Source organism: Oncorhynchus nerka, linkage group LG14, assembly GCF_034236695.1.
Source record: "Oncorhynchus nerka isolate Pitt River linkage group LG14, Oner_Uvic_2.0, whole genome shotgun sequence".
NCBI lineage: Eukaryota > Metazoa > Chordata > Actinopteri > Salmoniformes > Salmonidae > Oncorhynchus > Oncorhynchus nerka.
Genome location: NC_088409.1, coordinates 29,252,724 through 29,279,365, shown reverse-complemented (window position 1 = coordinate 29,279,365; position 26,642 = coordinate 29,252,724). Strand labels below are relative to the sequence as shown.

At 43.4% G+C, this 26,642-nt stretch overlaps 1 protein-coding gene and 1 long non-coding RNA gene across 3 annotated transcripts; both read right to left on the bottom strand.

The window, feature by feature from the left end:
* Positions 1-91: 91 nt before the first annotated feature.
* Positions 92-26,642, bottom strand: LOC115140831 (B-cell lymphoma 3 protein-like). Of its 2 annotated transcripts, XM_029679232.2 has the most exons (9): positions 25,582-26,642; positions 24,939-25,110; positions 12,129-12,237; positions 5,438-5,639; positions 2,151-2,239; positions 1,885-1,962; positions 1,483-1,650; positions 1,015-1,120; positions 92-936 (listed from the first exon to the last, which is right to left on the bottom strand). In XM_029679232.2, the coding sequence occupies exons 1-9, from the start codon at positions 26,231-26,233 to the stop codon at positions 452-454; spliced, it is 2,061 nt and encodes a 686-aa protein (XP_029535092.1). In that variant the 5' UTR covers positions 26,234-26,642; the 3' UTR covers positions 92-451. The 2 variants fall into 2 exon arrangements, with proteins under 2 accessions (XP_029535092.1, XP_029535094.1); XM_029679234.2 differs by lacking the exons at positions 24,939-25,110; positions 25,582-26,642 and adding an exon at positions 22,244-22,382.
* On the bottom strand, positions 8,243-12,116 carry LOC115140877 (uncharacterized). Its single transcript, XR_003865303.2, has 2 exons — positions 10,236-12,116; positions 8,243-10,035 (listed from the first exon to the last, which is right to left on the bottom strand). It is a non-coding gene; the product is annotated as an uncharacterized LOC115140877 (long non-coding RNA).

The following is a 26,642-nucleotide window of genomic DNA, read 5'->3' as shown; positions in this document are numbered from 1 at the left end:
GGCTTTTGATGACGTTAACGACCATTAAGGTTGTGCATGTGTCCGTGTGGTGCTATGCATGAGAACAAATAGCAGTGCATAGGGAAATAACTTAATGTAGAAAAATATTTATTCTTGGACTTATCAATTATTCAAAGTAAACAACAGTGAGCCTGAAAAATAATGAGTTTCAAGTAAGGTAGCAACATTCAAGACCTGGTGGAGTTCCAGTTTCCACACAGCCCATCATACACACACAGTGATAACAGTTCTGAATGCAGTCTATTCAGGAAACTGCAATAACGTTCATTCTTCCAGTGTAGGTTTCATTGCATTAGTCCCTTTACAAATCCATATGCATCCAGCTGAGCCCTAGAGGAACATAATCATACCAGCATAAGCTCTATAGTCCAACAGTAGTAAATAAACTGTTCCTCGTTTTAAGCTGGGACACTGAAAGCGCACCTCTTTGTCAACCGTTACCTTTGCCCATGCTGACGCTCGTGATGGAGACATCTGATTGGTCGCTGGAGGGCCGGGATTGGCCAGGGGTCATTTGGGAGGCAGTGGCTGGGTAAGGGATGTTGGTGTGGAGGAGGATAAAGGGAGGCTCTGGATGAAGAGGTCTCTGGGCTCCAGGGGAGTAGTAGGCTAGTAAATGTCCTATTTGAGCATCAGTGATGGGGGACTGGTGGTGCATTGCTGGAGGGTAGCTGGAGGTCCTTCTCTGGGTCAGGCTGATGTCCACTGCAGTCATCCTGTCGGAGTCAAGCCTCACCGGCAGCTGCTCGCTCTCCTGGATCTTCATTGGAGACTGTCGGCCTGACAGGCTCTCTGCTGATTGGCTGTGAGGAGAGGGAGTGGGAGGTGCCCTGGGGGAATGGGATGCGCTGTGGTGAAGAGGCGAAACTGTGGGAGTGGCCAATGGTGAAAGACCTAGGCTGGGAGATGGGGAACCTGGGGACAGAGGGGTGTGATGAGTTTACTGTGTGCCCGAATGCATGATGCACATAAGTGTACTCGTCTCACCATTACCTCTGTTCTGTGAGTGGGGTGTGCTCCTGTGTGGTGAGGCTGGTACACACTGCTGAGCTTTGGGCTGCTGGTTTCTGGAGCCCTTCCCTCGTAGTACATCTGTTACCTGAGGACAGAGATCTAAAGGGTTAGGTTACCTGAGAGGACACACATTAACAGTGCTGCAATGGCAACTAGTGAGTTCAGGCATCTGTGGGGCCTGCTACTGAGTGATAGCATTCCTTAGATTATTTGTGTGTTTTATTGTTGGTACGATTTGTCATTGTCAGTTTTTGTTACTTTGCCGCTGATAAGAAATGCGTTATTAGGTACAGCCACTAGAGGGAAGCACCCACAAGGATTAGTTCAGTCCTATGTCCACACTATTGTTAATTTAACCTACTAACCTCAGTTTTTATTCTCCTACACATCCGTAAAGCTATTGATTAGCGTGAAACAGAGGAGCAGTGTTAATTTCTCCCTCCTCACCATCTTATTCTTGGCCACCATCGCGGGGGTGTCATTGTGGTAGTTCTTCACACTGCTGTCGGCTCTGTTCTTCAGTAGCAGCCTGGCTGTGTCTACCTGGCCTCGCCCACAGGCACTGTGCAGGGCCGTGTTCCCACTGTACGACTGGCCATTCACATTACAGTCATTCTGAGGGGGCAGGGAGATTGATGAGAAGATATAAGCGGTAAAAATAAGTAACATGGTCAGTCTTTGACGATGTGTAACTAGACAGTCACTTAATGTTTTTCTTGCAAATCATTTTCCCAGAATGAAAATAGAAACCTAAAAAGGGGAACAGGGGAGAACCTACAGACCATTTTAAATATAGATGAGCTGACTTCAGTAGAACAGCTGAGTCACATACAACACACGTAGCCTTACCTCTATGAGGAAGTGCACCATGTCCATATTGTGGTTCTCTACTGCGTGTATGAGAGGACTGTGGCCACTCTTGATGTCCTGCTTAGAGAGAGGAGAATGGGGACTCTGTAAAGTGGAACTGGAATTAATCTAATGAGTATTACCTGGTATTGAGTAATTGGATGATGCAGTAGGTTCAGTATGCCAGAATAACTCAAAGCCCATTTGAAATGGCCCAGCATTAAGGGGAGAGATGGAGAGTTAGGTGGGGGAGGAAGGTGACTGACCATAGCATTGATGTCCGCCCCAGCATCCAGCAGCATTCTGACCAGCTCCTTGTCTCCACCCTGTACAGCTAGGTGGAGAGGGGTGAGGCCTGGAGAGAGGGGGGAACAATAAGCAGTTAATAGAATCACACGCTCCAGAGCCCATGTGTATTCTAGGGGCTTTCTGCTGTTTTGAGTACAAGGCAAACCATGCTGTGCCCAGACTTGTCACACAGACCACCACAGCAGGAAATGCCCTCTTCCCCTCTGCCTCACACACCCACCACGGGACCCACAGCCTGAGTCAAACAGGGGAATGTGAGAATCAATGATACCAGTAGATTAAGCTCTAATCATATCAAATGGGTAGGTCACTTTCAGTGCAATTCGATTCAATTTACACAACTTAAGTCAGTCAAGCAACCATTTGAAATGTGTGCTACATAACGTTAGTATCTGTGTCGCAACTCAAATATTCCCACATGAATATGGGAATTCCCATACATAAGGCATAAATGTTGTAAACATTGTGGGGGGGGTTACTGGCTTTATTTGGGGTAGTAGTATACATCTCACCGTTGCCACTCGTTGTAGACCCCCTTCAGCCCCCAGCTGTGCCCTGGACACCATGTGACTTGATTGCCCCCCTACTGTTAGGTGACCTAAACTGGGATATGCTTAACACCCCGGCCATCCTACAATCTAAGCTAGATGTCCTCAATCTCACCCAAATTATCAAGGTACCTACCAGGTACAACCCAAAATCTGTAACCATGGGCACCCTCTTAGACCTCATCCTGACCAACCTGCCCTCCAAATACACCTCTGCTGTCTTCAACCAGGATCTCATCGATCACTGCCTCATTGCCTCATTTGCTGCGTGCATAATGGGTCCGTGGTCAAACGACCACCCCTCATCACTGTCAAACGCTCCCTAAAACACAGCGAGCAGGCCTTTCTAACCGACCTGGCCCGGGTATCCTGGAAGGATATTGACCTCATCCCGTTAGTAGAGGATGCCTGGTTGCTATTCAAAAGTGCTTTCCTCTCCATCTTAAATAAGCATGCCCCATTCCAAAAAAATGTAGAACTAAGAACCTATATAGCCCATGGTTTACCCCAGACTTGACTGCCCTTGACCAGCACAAAAACATCCTGTGGCGTTCTGCATTAGCATCGAATAGCCCCCGCGATATGCAACTCTTCAGGGAAGTTTTTCAAACTGTCAGTTTGAAAAAGCTAGCCTTAGCTTTCCTAACAGAAATTTGCTTCCTGTGGCACTAATTCCAGAAAGTTTTGGGACAATAAAGTTAATGGAGAATAAGAGCATCTCCTCCCAGCTGCCCACTGCACTGAGGCTAGGAAACACTGTCACCACCGATAAATCTCATAAATTCAATAAGCAATTTTCCACGGCTGGCCATGCTTTCCCTCTGGCTACTCCTACCACGGCCAACACCTCAGCACCCCCTGCAGATCTCTTTCGTATCGTCTGAGATCCCCAAAGATTTGAAAGCTGCCTCAGTCATCCCCCACACCTTAGACCCAAACTGTTATACCTATAGCCATCCTGCCCTGTCTTTCTAAAATCTTTGAAAGCCAAGTTAATAAACAGATCACAGACCATTTCGAAACCCACTGTACCTTCTCCACTATGCAATCTGGTTTCCGAGCTGGTCATGGGTGCACCTCAGCCACACTCAAGGTCCTAAACGATATCATAACCGCCATCAATAAGACAGTACTGTGCAACCGTCTTTGTCGACCTGGTCTCTGTCAATCACCGCATTCTTATCGGCAGACTCAATAGCCTTGGCTTCTCAAATGACTGCCTCGCCTGGTTCACCAACTATTTCTCAGAGTTCAGTGTCTCAAATCGGATGGCCTGTTGTCCGGACCTCGGGCAGTCTATGGGGGTGACAAAGGGCTCAATTCTCAGGCCGACTCTTTTCTCTGTATACATCAATGATGTTGCTCTTGCTGCTGGTGATTCTCTGATCCAACACCATTTTGTATACATCTGGCCCTTCTTTGGACACTGTGCTAACAAACCTCCAAACAAGCTTCAACGCCATACAACTCCTTCCGTGGCGTCCAACTGCTTTTAAATGCTAGTAAAACTAAGTGCATGCTCTTCAACCAATTGCTGCCCACACCCTCCCGCCCGACTAGCATCACTGCTCTGGACAGTTCTGACCTAGAAAATGTGAACTACAAATACCTGATTAGACTGTAAACTCTCCTTCCAGACTCACATTAAGCATCTCCAATCCAAAATTAAATCTAGAATCGGCTTCCTATTCTGCAACAAAGCATCCTTCACTCATGCCGCCAAACATACCCTCGTAAAACTGACTATCCTACCGATCCTCGACTTCGGTGATGTCATTTACAAAATAGCCCCCAACACTCTACTCAGCAAACTGGATGTAGTCTATCTGTGCCATCCGTTTTATCACCAAAGCCCCATGTACTACCCACCACTGCGACCTCTATGCTCTCGTTGGCTGGCCCGCACTACATATCTGTCGCCAAACCTACTGGCTCCAGGTCATCTATAAGTCTTGGCTTGGTAAAGCTCCGACTTATCTCAGCTCACTGGTCACCATAGCAATGTAGCACGCGCTCCAGCAGGTATATTGCACTGGTCATCCCCAATGCCAACACTTCCTTTGGCCGCCTTTCCTTCCAGTTCTCTGCTGCCAATGATCTCTGAATCAAAAATCTCAATCTGGATTCTTATCTTAACTTTAAGCATCAGCTGTCTGAGCAGGTTACCGATCACTGTACCTGTACACAGCCAATCTGTAAATAGCACACCCGACTACCTCATCCCAATATTATTACTTACCCTCTTGCACCCCAGTATCTCTACTTGCACATCTGCACATATCACTCCAGTATTAATGCTAAATTGAAATAATTTTCGCCTCATGGCCTATTTATTGCCTACCTCCCTACATTTGCACACACTGTACATAGATTTTTTTGTTATTGACTATATTTGTTTGTAACCCTGTTTTTGTCGCACTGCTTTGCTTTATCTTGGCCAGGTCGCAGTTGTAAATGAGAACTTGTTCACAACTGGCCTACCTGGTTAAATAAAAGTGAAATAAATAAAGATCTATTATTGTTTTAGCCAAGTCATGTCTGGCATGACTACCACAAAGGAGCTGACTATAGCAGAAACACTGTCAATTAGGTCATATTGGAAAGTTCAGGGGAATTTTGAATTGATGAGTTCAAATTTCAGGGAATTCATTTAAAGTCTCAATTTAATCGATCCCAACATAGAAGTAGTAACTTACCCTCATAGTTCCTGACCTCCAGGCAAGTCAAGATGGAGGGGTGGGAAAGCACCACAGAGAGGCAGGCCTGCTGGCCGTGTTCACAGCAGAGGTGGACCGCTGTCTGACCGTTACGGTCTAGAGCCCCCGGATCAGCACCCGCACGCAGCAACGCCCCCACCAGCTGGGCCTGATGGGTAATCACAGCCAAATGAAGAGGGGTCTGAGAAAGAGGGAGATAATTCATCTTTAGACAATCGCATTAACTTCTTGGATATAGGGGGCGCTCTTTTAATTTATGGATAAAAAAAGTTCCCGTTTTAAACAAGATATTTTGTCACGAAAAGATGCTCGACTATGTATATAATTGACAGCTTTGGAAAGAAAACACTGACGTTTCCAAAACTGCAAAGATATTATCTGTGAGTGCCACAGAACTGATGCTACAGGTGAAACCAAGATGAAATTTCAAACAGGAAATGCCCCAGAGTTTGAAGGCGCTGTGTTCCAATGTCTCCTTATATGGCTGTGAATGCGCAAGGAATGAGCCTACACTTTCTGTCGTTTCCCCAAGGTGTCTGCAGCATTGTGACGTATTTGTAGGCATATCATTGGAAGATTGACCATAAGAGACTACATTTACCAGGTGCTTGCTTGGTGTCCTCCGTTGCGTAATCTCCAGCTGCGTGTATTTTTCCATTTGCGTCAGAGGAGAAACCCAACTGCCACGAATGACTTATCATCGAATAGATATGTGAAAAACACCTTGAGGATTGATTCTAAACAACATTTGCCATGTTTCTGTCGAGACTATGGAGTTAATTTGGAAAACAGTTTGGCGTTGTAATGACTGAATTTTCTGGGAGTGATTTCTCCTACACAAATAATCTTTTGGGAAAAACTGAACATTTGCTATCTGAGTCTCCTCATTGAAAACATCTGAAGTTCTTCAAAGGTAAATGATTTTATTTGAATGCTTTTCTTGTTTTTGTGAAAATGTTGCCTGCTGAATGCTAGGCTTAATGCTATGCTAGCTATCAATGCTCTTACACAAATGCTTGTGTAGCTATGGTTGAAAACCATATTTTGAAAATCTGAGATGACAGTGTTGTTAACAAAAGGCTAAGCTTGTGAGCCAATATATTTATTTCATTTCATTTGCGATTTTCATGAATAGTTAACGTTGCGTTATGGTAATGAGCTTGAGGCTATGATTACGCTCCCGGATACGGGATTGCTCGACGCAAGAAGTTAAACAAGAACATTTGAAAACCAGGAGCCTCATAAACATGGGATAAATGTTACTCAATATCTGCTGTCACCATTTATGAAAAGACTGCGCAAGTACAAAGTATTGATTTATAAACTTGGCGTAAACCATAAATACACATGTTTCCCTTTATAGACCCGTTCTGAAACTGCGCTTGTGAACTTACATTAAAACACCGGCTGAAAAAAGTCCCATCATTCATCTTTTCTGGTGACAATAACGCCCTTATTTGCTGTATACTTTGGAAGTATTCAAATTAGGCGAGGCCGTTTTCTAAAGGCAATAGCAAACTTGATCCAATGTCTTTGGAAGGGATTGTAGAATGTTAACTTTTGCAGTGACATTTTCTGTGGTCCTAGGCTATCTGACCGTTTATGAAAGACAACTGCAAATTGCTGTGGACCTTCATTTATTTAAATAGGCAAGTCAGTTAAGAACATTCTTATTTACAATGACTGCATAGCCCGTCTAAACCCTAACGACGCTGGGCCAATTGTGTGCTGCCCTATGGGACTCCCAATCACGGCCAGTTGTGATACAGCCTGGAATCGAACCAGGGTCTGTAGTGCCGTAAACCGCTGCGCCACTCGGGACCTGTAAACAGATAGTTTTGAATTCAATAGGGCCTAATGATTTGCATTTACTTTCTCTCAAACCTATGCTACACTGCCCTCAAATTCTGAAACTATCTACTTAGTGGTAGACACACTTCAATGTAAAATATGAACTGCCTGTTCCCTTGTTAAATTCTACTGCATGTTATAAACCATGCTTACTTTGATGCATAGAGCGAAATAATATCTAATAGCCCCAATTAAATTAGATCTACATGGTCATTTATTGTAGTCTATATGAACCCATCATGGCCAGAAAGTGAAGAATTTATTCTGCAATGGTTATGAACATATTTAGTGTGTATAAATGCAATAGTCTACTTGAGAAATTTGAAATTGCAGTATTAAGATGTAAGCTACAGCAGTAACCTACAACCGTCTGTTCCACAATTAATAAACTGCGATCTGGATTGGCTTGCATAGAGCAAAAATACTTGAAATAGCCTGTCGTTCTGCCCCTGCGCAAGATAGTTAACCCACTGTTCCCCGGGCGCCAAAGACGTGGATGTCTTGGACAACTGACTAGGTATCCCCCTTTCCCCTTGTAGGCCTATGCTACCTCGTGAGTATTAAACCATCACAGAAAAGGTGAGGCATTTTTTTATGCAATGATCATGGAAATTAAAAATAATAACCCAGGATTTAGATGCCTATTTCTAATTAAAAGTGCTAAGATAAATAGATTCTCACTAAAGGCAAATGATAGAATCTTGTTATTAACCTGTTTATTATGAATAAGTATGTCCATCATATCCCCTATTTGCACAAAATACTAATCTGCTTGCAATACAATACTTCAACCACTATGCACATTTTCTAAACATGGTCTAAAGTGTGCGAGAAGGTGAGCACATTTCCATGTCAAGCTTAGTTTTTATAAATGCCCATTTTTGCACATACGCACAGTTCATATATGAGGTAAACCATTTTTTTTAACCAGGAGGAGGAAGAAGAAGTGTATTACTTCTGTTAATGGAATCGCATCTCCATCCTGTTCACAAGAGCTGATAAACGATTGGCTAGATAAGGTTGGGCATACGCCCCCAAAGAAACCGGAGCTGCCCAGTCACGGCACAGAAGGCTTTCTGGCTTTATCAGCATTAGACATCGGCAGACAAAGATAAAACGCCACACAGGATGGTAAACACACCATCAAAGTCCAAAATGCAAAACAGCTAGGAGATGGCTTCCACCAAGGTCAGGGTGAAGATACAGCCCCATATGGTTTTTCTTGTTTCAAAATTAGGTGCACCTAAAGTATTTGAAAGAACTAATGCTTTTTCGAGCCAGATCGGATGTGGTGAATGAGGTAAAAACCTGTTTGTCTCAAGTGACCGGAACAGCCCATGTTGTGTAGGAAAGCCTGGGACCCGGCCCAGGTGATTCCAGAGACATGCCACTATGCAGGGGATTGCAGATTACAACACAGGTTTACTGAAAGCACTTGTGCAATCTAGGATGTTCCAGAGACTATGGCCAATGATTAATTGATTCATAAAACCTGATTTGATAAATGTTAACTTTGTCAGTGGTCCAATGTCCAGAGACATTCAGAAAGGGTTTAGGGAAGTCACTTGATCTGGAATCTATCATTGTTCAGTATGAATAACCTCAGTGGTCAGGATGATCATTTAGTTTCACTTTGATTCAGGAAAAGCACGTACTTAGCGCGCCCGCCCCTCCCCCACACACTATGTTCCAGTAAAGAACAGCAGCAAAATACCAATGCAGTGGCGGGAGAAAACACTGGTGAAATGTCTTAATGCCAGTGGCCCTCACTTCCTGAGAGAACTCCTATTTCCCTGAATCCTCAGTTACTCATGACTGATCTCACACACACTCGAGTGTTTTCCCTCCCATGAACTACCAACAGTCTGACTCAGTCATCTTGTACTTCCTAGAATGTGCCGTAAAGGACGTAACCATCAACATGTCACAATACTTAATCAAAAGGCCAAATCAAAGCTTTTATGATGGTCCAAAAACACTCAAGTTCATTGAGTTTAGTTCTAGCTTCCTGTAAACCATTCCAGAATGACAAACAAAAACTGCAGATAAGAGGGGCAGAGTGTGGGGAGGGAGAGAAGGGGGAGCATAGGGTAAGAAAGCCAGGGAGAGGAATAGCTGGAAGCGGTATAGAGGGGAGGCAAGGGGATAGACGGGATAAGAGGGGAAATCCCTTCCCTCTCCCCTGCTGGCTGTGTGTCCAGAGTTACATTCCAATGAAATGAGCAGATAAACCAGAAGAACAGAGGAGTGGAGGGGAGAGTTCTAGGTATGAGGAAAAGCCTTGAATGGGTGGGTGTGCGCCAGACAAGGATACAAAGAACAGGAGGAGGTAAAAACAATGAGGTGTGCATTTAATCCCAACATTTTCCCAGACATGAAATATCCAAATCCAATGTCATTAGTAACCCTTTGAAATAATCAATCATTATTTTTCAGTTTTAATGGAAAAGTAGGTGAAAAGTGTGTTATGGTTGTGACCAGGTCATCACTGATAACATTGTTCCTGTCATGATCTGTTTGCATAGGTTCAGCATATGCATTCAACAGCCTGGCTGGCAAATGGCCTGCGCATAGTCCATATCTGACCCATTGCAATCACTCAGGACAGCCTATTTCTCATTTTGAGGGAGGACAGCAGCTCTCATTTTGAGGGATAACTGCAATGTTGCATGCCCTGTCTGTGCAGTCACCTAGATCCAACATATCCAGAACTTGACTCAGTGAAACTAAAAGAAAGAACAGAGTAGAAAGTCAGGTAGAACAAGAACTATGTATGTGTATACCTAGATGCACTATTGTTGCCGTCAACATGTTTACTCATTCTATGACCACACTGAACAAAGTTGAGTAATTGCAAATGCATATCAATACTAGACACCTTAAAGATGGTGTAATCTTTGTCCTATCTTTAACATACTATACTAACCTTTTGTTTGGGAGCTTTGATGCAGCCATCCTCTTCTCATGGTGTTACCAGGAAGTAAACAGCTCTGGTCATGTGACAATTTACACATTTCATTGCTACCCTTTATTATTTCAATATTTTCTGTAAATGCATTGATGTAACATTTATAGAGCTGTATAACTGGAAACGTTTTTTACTATTGTGACCGATGGGATTAAATAGGTTAATGTTATAGTTGTGCAACTTCCCAGGAAAGACTAACAAAGGCCCTGAACATACCATGGAAGAGCTCATTCTACTAGGAGGGGTCAACTCACAATTTACTGAGATAAGATCAGAAGGAGACAGCGACTAGAGCAGAAAGGGAAAGTCCCTGATTCTACCCTCAACCTCAGCAACAACTTATGTTGAAACAGTGCAGAGGGGGGGGTCATGTGACTTCTCAGAATGAGGATACTAGCACATACACATGCACTGTAGAAGCCTCACACAATACACTGCATGCCACAAGCATACACACACAAAGCGGCAACAGCAGCGTTAAGGACATGGTCATTAATTTGCAATATCTGAACAGTTTCCAGGAAATTTGCATAACCTAACATGGGAGTAACATTGGCCAGAGAATTGGGAAGTGCACCAGCTAGTAGATGTCAGTGTTTGGTTAATAGTAGTGTCAGTGTTTGGTTAGTAGTAGGTGACAGTGTTTGGTTAGTAGTAGGTGACAGTGTTTGGTTAGTAGTAGGTGACAGTGTGGGAGTATCAAACAGCTGTTTCATAGCACCAGTGCTTGCAGCTGATCTGGTAGTCGCACAATGTGCACATGCAACTCAGTACTGATATTAACTCTCAAACCATTTAATTAAAGTGACCACTGAAGTATTGTTTGGACTGCACAACACATTGAATTGCTTAGAATGGCTAAAGAATTTATTTTTTTGCTGACAAAAAAAATTGTAAAGGTATTGTGCAGTGTGTTTTTAAGATGTATATTTTGGGTTACAGACTATCCTATATAGTCATTTACTTGATTATCACTGACAAATCTAATAAACAAAAAAAAATGGTTCTCAGGCTTGGCAATAGGGTCATTTTGTTATCTAGCACAGGCCTATCTGGTAGTCACATCATTGTGGCGAGCATCACGTCTCTCAGCCTGGACTGAATCTCACATGACATGAACGTATGCAGCCTGTCTGCTAGACTATACACTACAGACAGGATATCACTGTAAATGCTGGTGAGAACACACAACAAACTACTGACGTTATTTCTGGTAAGTGAGCGATGTGTTGTCTGAAACCCCAGTTGTGTGTGTGTGTGAAAAGGGTTCAGGATGATTTCTCTGGGGTGATTAGGCAGACTAACAAAGCTGCAGAGGGGATGTGACATTGACAGGACACGATGGCACGCTGGAGGGGGGAAGAGGACTCATTTGAAAGTGATGGGAAAAGGCCATGGGGCATTGATGAACAGAGCACAAAATATCACTTCAGAACACCCAGCCCTGAACAAAGGATACCAATCATAGCACATCCTTCCAAGCAATAGTTTTGTGCGTGTGACTTTGGCCTGCGGTAAGCACAGGTAACCAGAAACGACATTTCTTCTGATAACCGGCAGCCGAGAGGTAGGTGTCTACGGTAAAGAGGCTGGGCGAGGAGGAAATCAAGGACTTCCTCTATCACAACTTTCCTGGTTGTGATCTGAAATCTGCAGTGAGTGGCAAGTGTGTGTGTGTGTGTACTTGTTTTTCTACATTATCAGGACCCCAATGTCCTAACAAGGTCTAGAGTTTTTTTCAAATGCTATTTTAAGTTTAGGGGTTTTGGGGTTAGGGAAATAGGGTTTTTACACTCAAAAGTCCTGACATTTCTGAAAACACAGCTGTGTGTGCTCGAGCATGCATCTCACCTGTCTCAGGTTGTTATAGATGTCCAGGTCTGTGTGAACCAGTCCCAGGAGAAGGATCATTCTTTGGATCTGAGCTTCCTGCCCCTGCACCACTGCTATGTGAAGAGCCCTGTAAACACATGCACCGGAGTCAAAACTACAGCAACAACTCCAGCATGATTGTAAAGTCACTGCTTATATGTCATGACACAGAAACCCACTGATGCCTTAACTAACCTTTAAGCCAGCTAACTAACACTGGGCCAGGATAGGAACTGATTGACTGACCTGAGAAATCCTATGGCCTACAAACTGACTGACACACTAACTGGCATGTGATGGCTGACTATGTGTAAAACCTTTACACAATTGCGGTATAAAGTTTACACAAACCTACAATTGTTGACAAAGTCAGGCTAACCCATAAATGTATCTTACCGGTCTGCCCCTGCACCACCTGTCTGCCCCTGCACCATTACTGAATGACTAAGCACTGGCCAACTTCACTTGACCTATGACCTGATTCTCCACAACTGACAGTTAGGCTGAGAGAAGAGCAGTGTGGTGCGTGACTCATTACAAAACATGTTAAACTGATCAAGTTGACTAGTAAAGTGATATTTATATAGTATGTAAAGTGAAAGAACAGAAACAGGCAAGAATGACAGGAGTTCTTGAATTTATATATATATTTATACATACACATTCGAATGGTAGTGCGTGGGTGTATATACACCCACTACCGTTCAAAAGTTTGGGGTCAAATGGCAGCTTCATTAAATGGTACCCCCAAAACACCAGTCTCAACAGTGAAGAGGTGATGCTGGCCTTCGAGGCAGAGTTGCAAAGAAAAAGCCATATCTCAGACTGGCCAGTAAAAATAAAATATTAAGATGGGCAAAAGAACAGACACTGGACAGAGGAACTCTGCCTAGAAGACCAGTATCCCGGAGTTGCCTCTTCGTGTTGTGCGGGTACTATTTAATGAAGCTGCCATTTGAGGACTTGTGAAGCGTCTTTCTCAAACTAGGCACTAATATACTTGTCCTATTGCTCAGTTGTGCACCGGGGCCTCCCACTCCTTTTTATTCTGGTTAGAGCCAATTCCAGTTTCTTGGCAATTTCTCGCATGGAATAGCCTTCATTTCTTAGAACAAGAATAGACTAATGAGTTTCAGAAGAAAGTGCTTTGTTACTGGCCATTTTGAGCCTGTAATTGAACAGTCAAATGCTGATGCGCCAGATACTCAACTAGTCTAAAGAAGGCCAGTTTTATTGCTTCTTTAAATCAGCACAACAGTTTTCAGCTGTGCTAACAATTGCAAAATGGTTTTCTAATGATCAGTTAGCCTTTTAAAATGATGAACTTGGATTAGCTAACACAATGTGCCATTGGAACACAGGCGTGATGGTTGCTGGTAATGGGCCTCTGTACGCCTATGTACTGTAGATATTCCAAGGCAGTTTCCAGCTACAATAGTCATTTACAACATTAACAATGCCTACACTGTATTTCTGATCAATTTGATGTTATTTTAATGGACCAAAAAAAAGTGATTTTCTTTCAAAAACCAGGACATTTCTAAGTGACCCCAAACTTTTGAACGGTTTTGTGTATATATATTTTTGAACGATAAGTGTACACACACATTACACACACACACACGTTCAAAAGCTTGGGGTCACTTAGAAATGTCCTTGTTTTTGACACACACACACACATATATATATATATATATATTTCAGAAGCTAATTTCAGTAAACACCCGTTTGGTTTGATGTAATTTCCTGTTGTGTGACAATGGCACGGCCCTCTGTTTTTGGGAAGATAATCACCATTAGAACTATGGTCTCCATTAGGGGCTTTCTGTGTGTTTTCATGTCTTTCAGCTTCCTCCAATGAATATCGATCGTAAATGCAGATCAAGAGAAAAAAGGTTGACAGGAAATTGGGTAGGGACATTAAGAGAGTCATTTAAAAGTACCTTCACTAAGAATTTGGGGTTAGCACAAATTTATGGTAATAAGCTTTGTTTACTTCCTGATCTATTGTCCATTACAACAGACTAAAGAACATATTGGTGTTTGGCATGTCTACCTACTGCACATACAACTGAAGTCTGAGGAGATGAGTAACAACATATTTGCATACTGCAAAGAGGAAATGGAAGATAAAGAAAATACATAGGCCTACACACACAGAGACCATCTTTCATGCATTGCTCAAAAGACAGCTCTTATACAAAACAAATTTAGCAGAAAACCTTTAAACCTCCAGCATCTACCTTGGCTTTCTAACACTGGTCACAAATGATACGTGCTGCAGGCCTACACAATACAAATGTAATGTCCCGAGACAAAAACATGTCATTCTCTTTCAGAGAGTTGTGAGTTGATAATGTCATACATTCCTCCACATAACTACACTGAACAAAAATAAACACAAGTGTTGTTTTCATGAGCTGAAATAAAAAAGATCCCAGAAATGTTCCAAAAGCTTATTTCTAAAAATGTTTAGATCCCTGTTTGTGAGCATTTCTCCTTTGCCAAGATAATCCATCCACCTGACAGGTGTAGCGCATCAAGAAGCTGATTAAACAACATGATCATTACACAGCAACTGTTCATTATCTGGCCATAAGGCCCTACAGAGGGTAGTACGTACGGCCTAGTACATCACTTGGGCCAAGCTTCCTGCCATCCAGGACCTATATACCAGGCAGTGTCAGAGGAAAGCCTAAAAAATGGTCAAAGATTCCAGTCACCCAAGTCATAGACTGTTCTCTCTGCTACCGCATGGCAAGCGGTACCGAGCGCCAAGTCTAGGTCCAAAAGGCTCCCTAACAGCTTCTACCCCCAAGTTATAAGACTGATGAACAATTAATCAAATGGACACCCAGACTATTTACATTGAACCTCCCCCTCCCTCCCTCTCTCCCTTTGTTTTTATACTGCTGCTACCCCCACACATTTACTCTGTACCGGTGCCCCCTGTATATAGACTCGTTATTGTTATGTAATTCTACTGTTACTTTTTATTTTCACTTTATTTTGATTTAGTAAATATTTTCTTAATTATTTCTTGAACTGTACTGGTGGCTATGGGCTTGTAAGTAAACATTTCACGGTAAGGTCAACACCTGTTGTATTTGGCACATGTGACAAATACAATTAGAATTGACAGATGCACCTGTGCTGGGGACAATAAAAGGCCACTAAAATGTGCAGGTTTGTCACAACAGTACCACGGGTGTCTCAAGTTGAGGGAGTGTGCAATTGGTATGCTGACTGCAGGAATGTTCACCAGAGCCTTTGCCAGATAATTGAATGTTCATTTCTCTACCATAAGCCGCCTCCAATGTCGTTTTAGAGAATTTGGCAGTACGTCCAACTAACCTCACAACCACAGACAACATGTATGGCATTGTGTTGGGCAAGTGGTTTGCTGATGTCAACGTTGTAAATGGAGTGACGGTGGGGTTATGGTACAGGAAGGCATAAGCTACGGCCCACGAACACAATTTAATTTTATTAATGGCAATTTGAATGCACAGATACCGTGAAATGATCCTGAGGCCCATTGTCATGCCAATTATCCGCTGCTATCACCTCATGTTTCAGCATGATAATGCACAGCCCCATGTCGCAAAGATCTGTGACGCAATTCCTGGAAGCTGAATATATCCCAATTCTTCCATGACCTGCATACTCACCAGACATGTCACCCATGGAGCATGTTTGGGATGCTGGGGACAATAAAATGCCACTAAAATGGGCAGTTTTGTCACAACACAGTACCACAGGTGTCTCAAGTTGGGGGAGTGTGCAATTGGTATGCTGACTGCAGGAATGTTCACCAGAGCCTTTGCCAGATAACAGCCCATGAACACAATTTAATTGTATCAATGGCAATTTGAATGCACAGAGATAACGTGACACGATCCCGAGGCCCATTGTCGTGCCAATTATCCTCTGATATCACCAGAGCCTTTTGTTCAGTAGAAATTGTAGTACAAGTCCATAGCTTGAGCCAACAATTCCCTTAGCATCAACAAAGTGAACACAGATTGAAAAAAAAAAAAATATATATATATATATATATAAAATAACTTACAACGTATGCTCTGGCTCGGTGTACGACAGCGTGTCCCAGTTCTTGCCAATATCCAGTAACTTCGCAAAGACATTGAAAACGAGTGGGACAACATTCCACAGGCCACAATCAACAGCCTGATCAACCTTGAAGGGGATGTGTTGCGCTGAATGAGGCAAATCAGTCACACCAGATACCGACTAGTTTTCTGATCCAAGCCTCTACCTTTAAGGTATATGTGACCAACAAAAGCGTACCAGTATTCCCACTCATGTGAAATTCATAGATTAGGGCCTAATCAATTTATTTCAATTGACTGATTTGCTTATATGAACTGTAACTTAGTAAAATATTTGAAATTGTTGCGTTTTGTATTTTTGTTCAGTAGAAATTGTAGTACTAGTCCATAGCTTGAACCAACAATTCCCTTAGCATCAACATCAAAGTGAACACAGGTTTAAAAATATATATAATAATTCACAACTTTATGTTGGAGGGCTCGTGTGTGAGATAGGGAGAGGTCATACAGCTTAGCTCTGTTTTACCAGGCAGAGAGAGACTGACTTGACAGCTGAAGTAATATTTGGGTGCCAAGCTGAAACATTACATTCTTTCTGAGCTTGAGTTAAGGCAAGTTCTAACAGAACACTTATCAGCATACGGCCTTGGGTGGATCTCATTATTGCCTCTCTTGAAGACAGGTGCGTGCCTACCTGCACTTATGAGTAATTAAACCTAACATTATGCATTAGGAGTATATTGTGTTATACAGGGAAGTATGTTACTAATACAGACTGATCATTGAGACATTGTTCATCTCTGATCAACCTGTGTCACCGTAGACCTTCATATTCAAACAGAGTGGCTGGGTGGATGCATCTTTCACAACACAATCACAACACGTACAATGCATAGCACAGGTGTGGAGATGTGTGGTAACATTATACAGAGCCTGAGGTTTGGAGGCGGGTGTTTGACTGACGTCAATGCAAAAGGCAGGTCTAACCAATCACAACCAGCCATCTCATCCGTGTAGCTAGTGTAACACAGACCAAAATGTCAACAAACCATAGCCAATACACAACCTTGTTTTCCTCATTTCTTATTCAACTTGAGTAAACAAATATTTCACATAGAGAAAGACACAATAGGGATGACAGTTTGTCTTTGTAATTGAAACCCATCTCCATACAAGTGTAGTTCTAACCGGCACTGTGGTGACTGGTGCAACTGAAGATGACCACAAGACAGTCTCATAACAGTAAAACGTGTGACAGTGTTGACTCTCGCAATCTGACCTGACTAATGGCCATACAGCACAGTGAAGCCACTCAGCCGTCTGATCAGTGTGAAAAGCAGAAATTGTTTGGCCGTGTGTGTCGGTTCTTTCCTCAAAGCTCCCCTTACTGGTAAGTGAGAACCACCCATCACCGTACACACCGTACAAATACCACCCCTCACTACACACACGCCATACAAATACCACCCCTCACACACACACACACACACACACACACACACCATACAAATACCACCCCTCACCACACACACACACACACCATACAAATACCACCCCTCACCACACACACACCATACAAATACCACCCCTCACCACACACACACCATACAAATACCACCCCTCACCACACACACACACCATACAAATACCACCCCTCACCACACACACACACCATACAAATACCACCCCTCACCACACACACACGCCATACAAATACCACCCCTCACCACACACACACACCAAACAAATACCACCCCTCACACACACACACACCATACAAATACCACCCCTCACCACACACACACACACCATCACCACACACAAATACCCCCCTCACCACACACACACACACACACCACCCCTCACACACAAATACCCACCCCTCACCACACACACACACACCATACAAATACCACCCCTCACCACACACACACCATACAAATACCACCACCCCTCACCACCCCTCACACACACCATACAAATACCACCCCTCACCACACACACACACACCATACAAAAACCCCTCACCACACCATACAAATACCACCCCCCAAATCACCACACACACACACCATACAAATACCACCCCTCACCACACACACACACCATACAAATACCACCCCTCACACACACACACACCATACAAATACCACCCCTCACCACACACACCATACAAATACACTTGTGAATGTGGTATCTGTCTAAATGGCTGACCCCATTTAGTCGACTTGTCGATTGTTTGGTCGATAGGCTGTTGGTCGAGCAGTATATAATATATATTTTTATGGCAAAGGTGACCTGATGGATTCACGCCTGTCTCAGTGGACTAAACCATTGCGGAGGCCACGGGGATTGCTCATCTAAATCACCAGTAGTACATTTCATTTCCCAGATTTCTAGTCTACAATGATTTATGGTAATTGCTGTTAATGCATTCAAGTTATTACTACAACAACAACAGTCTTTTACCATTCTCATTGTCAGAGTGGACACGTTGTTTGAGGATCGCACAACCTAGGCTACACTTCTGAGGAACAAGTTTTGGTTTATTTCATTCCATTTAGGAGATGTCAATTTACTCATTGTAATTTGTAGTCGCTTCTGTTAATGTTGAGTAAGGACGATCACCTGACTATACATAGAAGTAGGCCTAGGATACCTGGTCTGCGCGCAAATGTAGGCTATAAATGTGCCCATTTGGGGATCTGATAGTATTTCTGATTGTCTTAACTCCACCACAGTGGAACTTCTGAAAGTAATTTTTTCTTCACCTCAAACAGCGAGTCAACTAAGTCTGTTTTTACATCCATTGAGAATGACAAGGTCATCCTCAACGTAGACTATTTGAAATACATTTTTAGCTCTCTTTCGATAACCACTCAGCGTGAAAGGGGGAGAAAAGAATAATGCTTTGATCCCGTGGAAACTACTTATCCCTTGCGCAAATAGTCAAGAGTCAAGGTTCACCAACTACTTTGCAGACAGAGTTCAGTGTGTCAAATTGGAGGGCATGCTGTCCGGTCCTCTGGCAGTCTCTCTGGGGGTGCCACAGGGTTCAATTGGAGGGCCGACTCTTTTCTCTGTATATATCAATGACGTTGCTCTTGCTGCGGGCGATTCCCTGATCCACCTCTACGCAGACGACACCATTCTGTATACTTCCGGCCCGTCCTTTTACTCTGTGCTATCTAACCTCCAAACGAGCTTCAATGCCATAGAACACTCCTTCCGTGGCCTCCAACTGCTCTTAAATGCTAGTAAAACCAAATGCATGCTTTTCAACCGTTCGCTGCCTGCACCCGCACGCCCGACTAGCATCACCACCCTGGATGGTTCCAACCTAGAATATGTGGACATCTACAAGTACCTAGGTGTCTGGCTAGACTAAACTCTCCTTCCAGACTCATATCAAACATCTCCAATCTAAAATCAAATCTAGAGTCGGCTTTCTATTCCGCAACAAAGCCTCCTTCACTCACGCCGCCAAACTTACCCTAGTAAAACTGACTATCCTACCGATCCTCGACTTCGGCGATGTCATCTACAAAATATCTTCCAACACTCTACTCAGCAAACTGGATGCAGTTTATCACAGTGCCATCCGTTTTGTTACTAAAGCACCTTATACCACCCACCACTGCGACCTGTATGCTCTAGTCGGCTGGCCCTCGCCAGACCCACTGGCTCCAGGTCATCTACAAGTCCATGCTAGGTAAAGCTCTGCCTTATCTCAGTTCACTGGTCACGATGGCAACACCCACTCGTAGCACGCGCTCCAGCAGGTGTATCTCACTGATCATCCCTAAAGCCAACACCTCATTTGGCCGCCTTTCGTTCCAGTTCTCTGCTGCCTGTGACTGGAACGAATTGCAAAAATCGCTGAAGTTGGAGACTTTTATCTCCCTCACCAATTTCAAACATCTGCTATCTGAGCAGCTAACCAATCGCTGCAGCTGTACATAGTCTATCGGTAAATAGCCCACCCAATTTTACCTACCTCATCCCCATACTGTTTTTATTTATTTACTTTTCTTCTCTTTTGCACACCAATATCTCTACCTGTACATGATCATCTGATCATTTATCACTCCAATCACAGATTGGACCACTTTAAGTCGTACACCCCACAGAGCTAGGCTTTACGGAATAGTGACCAGAAAAAAGCCATTGCTTAAAACTTCTTAGGGATAGGGGGCAGTATTTGGAAGTTCGGATGACTGAGGTGCCCAAAGTAAACTGCATGTTACTCAGGCCCAGAAGCTAGGATATGCATATAATTGGTAGTATTGGATAGAAAACACTGAAGTTTCTACAACTGTTAAAATAATGTCTGAGTATAACAGAACTGATATGGCAGGTGACCACCCATAATGGCCGTCTATGGGAAAATCAAAGGAAATCCTCCCAGATTGACATGTAATAAAATAGGAAAAATGCCAGGGGGGGTTGAATACTGTCGCAAGGCACTGTATGTCTGTCCGCAGCTTATAGTAGCGGCACTTCACTACCATCTTAATTTGCCTAATAACTCCCACCAGATCAACATTGGCACTCAAGTGACTACAGTGATAATAGGTAACCCATCAAAAACAACTGACTGGGTTCTCCCATGCAGTGACGAAGCAGAATTAATGAATCTGCAGCAGAGTCTTTTCGTCACATAGTAAACATGTATTTGTGGAGTATGTGAGTAGACGACAAACATGCATTATTGCAGCACATTGAGAATGACAACAGTAATGGCATCAGTTCTGATTAAAAAGAGTCCCCAGATGAGTATTTGCGAGGTGCCTCTCCCAACATTTCTTAAAAAGCTATCAACACCCAACTGACCTAGTAACAAGTGTCTCCATTCAGTGCAATGGTGAGATTATCACACACTTGAACAAGGTTAATCTCTCTCTTTCTCTCAAGATGAAACTGTGCTCTCTCCTGTTCCTGGAAGTGGGGCAGACCACAGCCCCAGATAACCCAAAGCACACTGACGCAGGAGCGCTGGGCTGCACTCAAACACACTGAGCGACAGAGACTGGCAGTGGCGTACATGTGGTATCCTGTTTTGGGGGAGAGGTGGGAATGCGGGTTGCTGTGGCCAGCAGACCAGCTGAGAGAGCGACGACTCTAAGACAGGTGTATTAAACAAAGGGGAACCAGAAACACACCACAGTCCAACTTACAATAAATCATTTTTAAAAACCCTTTGTCATTTAGCAGACCCTCTTATCCAGAATGCATACATTTCTTACTTTTTGCAAATTGGACCCCTGTGGGAATTGAACCCACAACTCTGACATTGCAAGCACCAAGCTCTAACAACTGAGCCACCCTAAGTCTGGAGCCTGACATAGCCTTTATGGTTGCCTGTCAGTTTTGGAAACAATTTTAAAAATAATTGCTTTATTGATCTTTAAAGCAGCCTCTATGGTCGTGGCCTTGGGAACAGCCTGCCGGAGGATCTGAGGGCGGGCCTCAGAAACTGGAGACATTTTTAAGAAAAATCTCAAGACATACCTTTCTAGCCGTGCTTTTACGTAAAGTGCTTTTAGTCATACTATTAACTATTTTTTATACCATTCTATATTTATTTCAATCAATTAGTCTCATGTCCACTTATTTTATTGTTATACTATTTAATTTGTTAAGCACTTTGAAATGCAAATGTATCCTCTAAGAAATGTGCTATATAAATAAAGTTTGATTTGATTTTTGCCATGGCAGCACTATAGCTATTTCCTCCAGTTTATTGACCCCGCCCCTACCTTTTTATTTTATTTATTTCACCTTTATTTAACCAGGTAGGCAAGTTGAGAACAAGTTCTCATTTACAATTGCGACCTGGCCAAGATAAAGCAAAGCAGTTCGACACATACAACGACACAGAGTTACACATGGAGTAAAACAAACATACAGTCAATAATACAGTATAAACAAGTCTATATACAATGTGAGCAAATTAGGTGAGAAGGGAGGTAAAGGCAAAAAAGGCCATGGTGGTAAAGTAAATACAATATAGCAAGTACCTACATGTCTGCATAAGTTGGATGCATATCCCTGGCCAAGCACAGCAGTGAGCCAAAGTTGTTGGGTACAATACATGTGGTTTACAAGGAACTGCTGAACAAACTTCGTCCCCACCTGTATTATATAAGCATGACTACACTCAAATACATTGTGAACTGTCCCCATGTTACTGCACTGACTACAACACCTGTCTTTCATTCAAGCAGCTAGAAGGACAATGAACAGGGAGGGGAGTGTGTCACAGAGGGGTGAGAGATGAACAGGGGAGAATGAGACAGGGGTGAGAGTGTTAGTGAGAGATAAGCAGGGAAATGATCAGAAGAAAAAGCGAGAGAGATCGATGAGGGAGAGAGAGAGAGAAAGCGGTAAATGAGGAAGTGAGGAGCGGATGTTTGGGTTTTGAGCTCATTCATTTAAAAACACAGAAATGAAAACAGAGATACAGAAAGACCTGAGAAAACCACAGTCACACATTGAGAGGCGCACGCTCAGAGGTTTTCCCGAAACTGAGGGGCTCAGAGGCGATGAGAACTGAGGATTAACACCCCATTGACGTAAGCACACACACAGACACACTTGGGGATGGTGGGGGGGCTGAGAAGTGGCGCTGTCTTTCTGCTGAAATCTAACTTTTCATCAGACAGACCACAATACAAGTAGCTACCAGCCAGGGAAATTTACTTCTTTACAGTCTACCACTTCATCAAGTAGTTTGACTTCATAAGAACAGCACCCAAAAGCCCCAGTGCAACCGCCTAGGTACTGTTCGATTATTTAAAAAATGTAAAAGTACATTTTTTAAAAAGGCACAAAAAAATTGAGCACTGAAATGTAAATGCACTTTAATACTGATACATCTTAAACATCCTGTGATCAGATTGCAAGGTGTTTTCTTCCTGATTGATTTCAGTGCTGGTCCCTGGGCTCTACTTCACATGAAATCATCCCAAGCGGAACTGCCATGGCTCGAAACCCACAGCCAGGTCTGCACTTTCTCGATCATGTGTTTTTTTGTGATGTATTGCAAATGACAGTGACACACGGCACTTAAACTACAGGAACATGACTTGCTTGGAAGGACTTATGATTTCAGTCACATGACTATTTTTGTATCGTCCTCGCATTTCTGTCAGTGAACAGGTGAGTGCTCAGATGTAGAAGGTCAGAGAGGGCATCGGTGTGTGAGGTTGGTATTAACATGTGATTGAATGTACCACATCCACTCCTTAACCTCTAACATAAGGTGACCAGACATCCCCGATTTGGGTGGCCTGTCCCCGGCTAGTACTGGCAATGTCCCTGATTATCCCCCAGAAAGAAAATCAACTCTGAATTTAAATTGAGGCTGATATTTCAGTAATCAAAAGCTGTATGCAATCGGATTTCAATGTCAAATTTGTCTCACCACTTATATCAAACTTGTTTGCTCCCTTCTATGAGAACATTTGGTCAGTGATACATTGTAACAACTACATGAACAACCATGCCCATAGCCAGAAAACCTTTCCAACAGCATAGGCTACCAAACTGGGGTGATTCAAAAATGACCACGGTAGGCAAAAATTAAGAAACATTTGAGGGGTTAATCCATTTGTGTTATAAATAATTAAAGTATTTGAAAGGACTGTATCGGAAATATATAGTTAAAAATAATTCCGTGGGCGGCCTCCCGAATGACGCAGTGGTCTAAGACGCTGCATCGCAGTGCTAGCTGTGCCACTAGAGAACCTGGTTCGAGTTCAGGCTGTGAGCAGCCGGCCATGACCGGGAGACCCATGGGGTGGCGCACAATTGGCCCAGCGTTGTCCGGGTTAGGGGAGGGTTTGGCTGGCAGGGATGTTCTTGTCCCATCGCATACTAACGACTCCTGTGGTGGGCCGGGCGCAGTGGCGGCTGGCTTCCAGGTTAGGTGGGCGTTGTGTTAAGAAGCAGTGCGGCTTGGCTGGGTTGTGTTTCGGAGGACGCACGGCTCTCGACCTTCGCCTCTCCCGAGTCCGTACGAGAGATGCAGTGATAGGACAGGACTGTAACTACCAATTGGATACCACCAAAATGGGGAGAAAAAGGGGTTAAAAAAATATTTTAAAATTATAATTATTCCTTGGGATATTTTTATCTTCTTTCTTCATTTTTTTTGTGTGTTATCTGGTCACCTTACTCTAATAGTCATCCCAGCCTCTCAGAGACAAGCCTGTCTCTCATATGAAGACTCACACAAACAATGCAAAGAGACACAGAACACGACACACACACACACAGTACAGATCACAGAGGTCAAGTTCAATCCCAGAATCCCCCTCACCCAGTGACACTTTCACTGAGCAGTAGAGCAGAGAATTGACTCCATTAATCATTACGGAGACAGGAAGTGAAATGAAGGTAAAGAATGTGGTGTGGTGTGATAAGGGTACACACAGCACACTCCTCTCTCTCACCACCAACACCCCTCAGCCAGGTGAATCATAGACCAAAACAAACAGACTGTGTGACATCTCCTCTCCCTCCAGCACATACCTAACTGATCAGGGTCATATGTGAAATGGAAAACAAAAATGACCTACTGAACTCGACCCAGTCCATAGCGCCATGCAGGTAGTCAGGGTTAGCAAGGAACCCTCGAGGGCAACAGTACTAGGCCCTATCTGCTTCATGAGACTAACTGAAGTTCAATGCATGTAGTTTTTTTTTTTAAACATACGTGTCACCGTCGTTGTCTTGGCACGTCGCCTGGGCAACATCTGCCAGCAGGTGTTCGGTATGTCCCGTCGGGTAAAGAGAGGACTGGAGGTGAGAGACAGGCACGTTCACAACCAGTGGTGACCTGCTGGGCCAGGAGTAGAATGGGTACCCTGGATGGGGATCTGGGTAACCTAGGGAGGGATGGGGTAGATAGAGAGAGATGTTTGGTACGATAATGTGAAATAAGGAAATTACAGATGACCCATTGACATGTTTTGCAAGTTTTTAATTAGTTCAATAATTTAATCACTGGAAGGTCTGGCAAAACAGTTTCTCAATGACTGGGGTTCCAAAGCAGGACTAACCATCACTGCACAATGACACACGATCTATGAAGGAACATTCCACAGAGAAAAAAACAGTTTGACTCAAAGGCAAATGACCACTAACTGATTCAGAAGTATATTCTCTTTCAAACCAATAACTTTGATTATAGTCATATTAATACACTTATGACATGACTGTCAGATATGATTACCCATTTTTAGGAGAAAAAATCATATGAAAATGCGATGGGATAAACTTTGAATAATAATGTAATGGGCTGTACACTTTCATTTAAATATTTTTTTACGTGTCTTTTGCCAGGGCGACTAACTTACAGTAAGGACGGACTGCTTGCATTGAACGAGCCGGATAGACGCTTTGGTGTCCATTGTCAAAACCGCGGGCGACGGACAATTGTCTGTGTGAGACCGATGCCAGGGAACCAATACTCTCATTGTCGTAGCTCTTTAAAAAAATATTTGGAGGACTCGGTCTGCTGCACAAGTCTTTGTTTTTGTAGGGGGATAAGCGCTCATCTCTCTCGGGTGGGTTACGTGACTGTTCCGGCGTCTCCCATTCGGTAGGAAATTGACGTTTCCTAAAAGGAAGCCTCGAGGAAGATATGTCCCGTGTTCGTGTGTCTGTTGTGCTGCGCTCACCAGGGTTCGGAGTGAATGGCTTGTGAGAAGTTACAACTGGGGAGTGTTTTTTCTCCAGAACTGCCGGGTTTCCCGTGTTCACAGGAGGTTTTATCAACGATGATCCACAACGATGTGCCAGCGGCTCCACAGTCGGGCTGGCATTTCCGTTTGGACAGTCATCCCCCGTGTGTGCGGCAGTGGGATACGGTACTCTCGCCCGAACGGAGCGACCTTTGCTGGTGGGAGTCCCTTCGGCACCGTTCGCACACTCCCTCTTTGTGGTGCGCAAATCCAGTGGCACTGTGGTTTGAGTCTGGCGACCTTTCATGGTCATGGTCCTCGGCATGAACACGGATCAAGTATCCTGGAATCAGCCTCAGGAGTTTGTCGTCTCAAAACATAGCAGTGATTCAAATGCCAATTCAATTTATGTCTTCTATAGCCTAGGCACAGTCTCCTTCTCCACGAAAGTATCCAAATGTCGTTTTGCATTTGGAGTTTAGTAATGTAATTTGCCATGCCAAAACAAGAATGTCTCGAGGCTATTCTCCAAATCCATAAATGTTCCTTTTGAGAATTTGTGGACACTGATAATTGAAATAAATTAAATCACACAACTGAATTGTGGTAAATGTTTTGAATATAATAAATAAGACTTAACCTAACTGACGATAACACACCTGCAATATAACTGCAGGTAGGCAAGGGAAGAAAATCAGTAGGCAATTATGTTCCTTTTATTGCAACGAATCAAA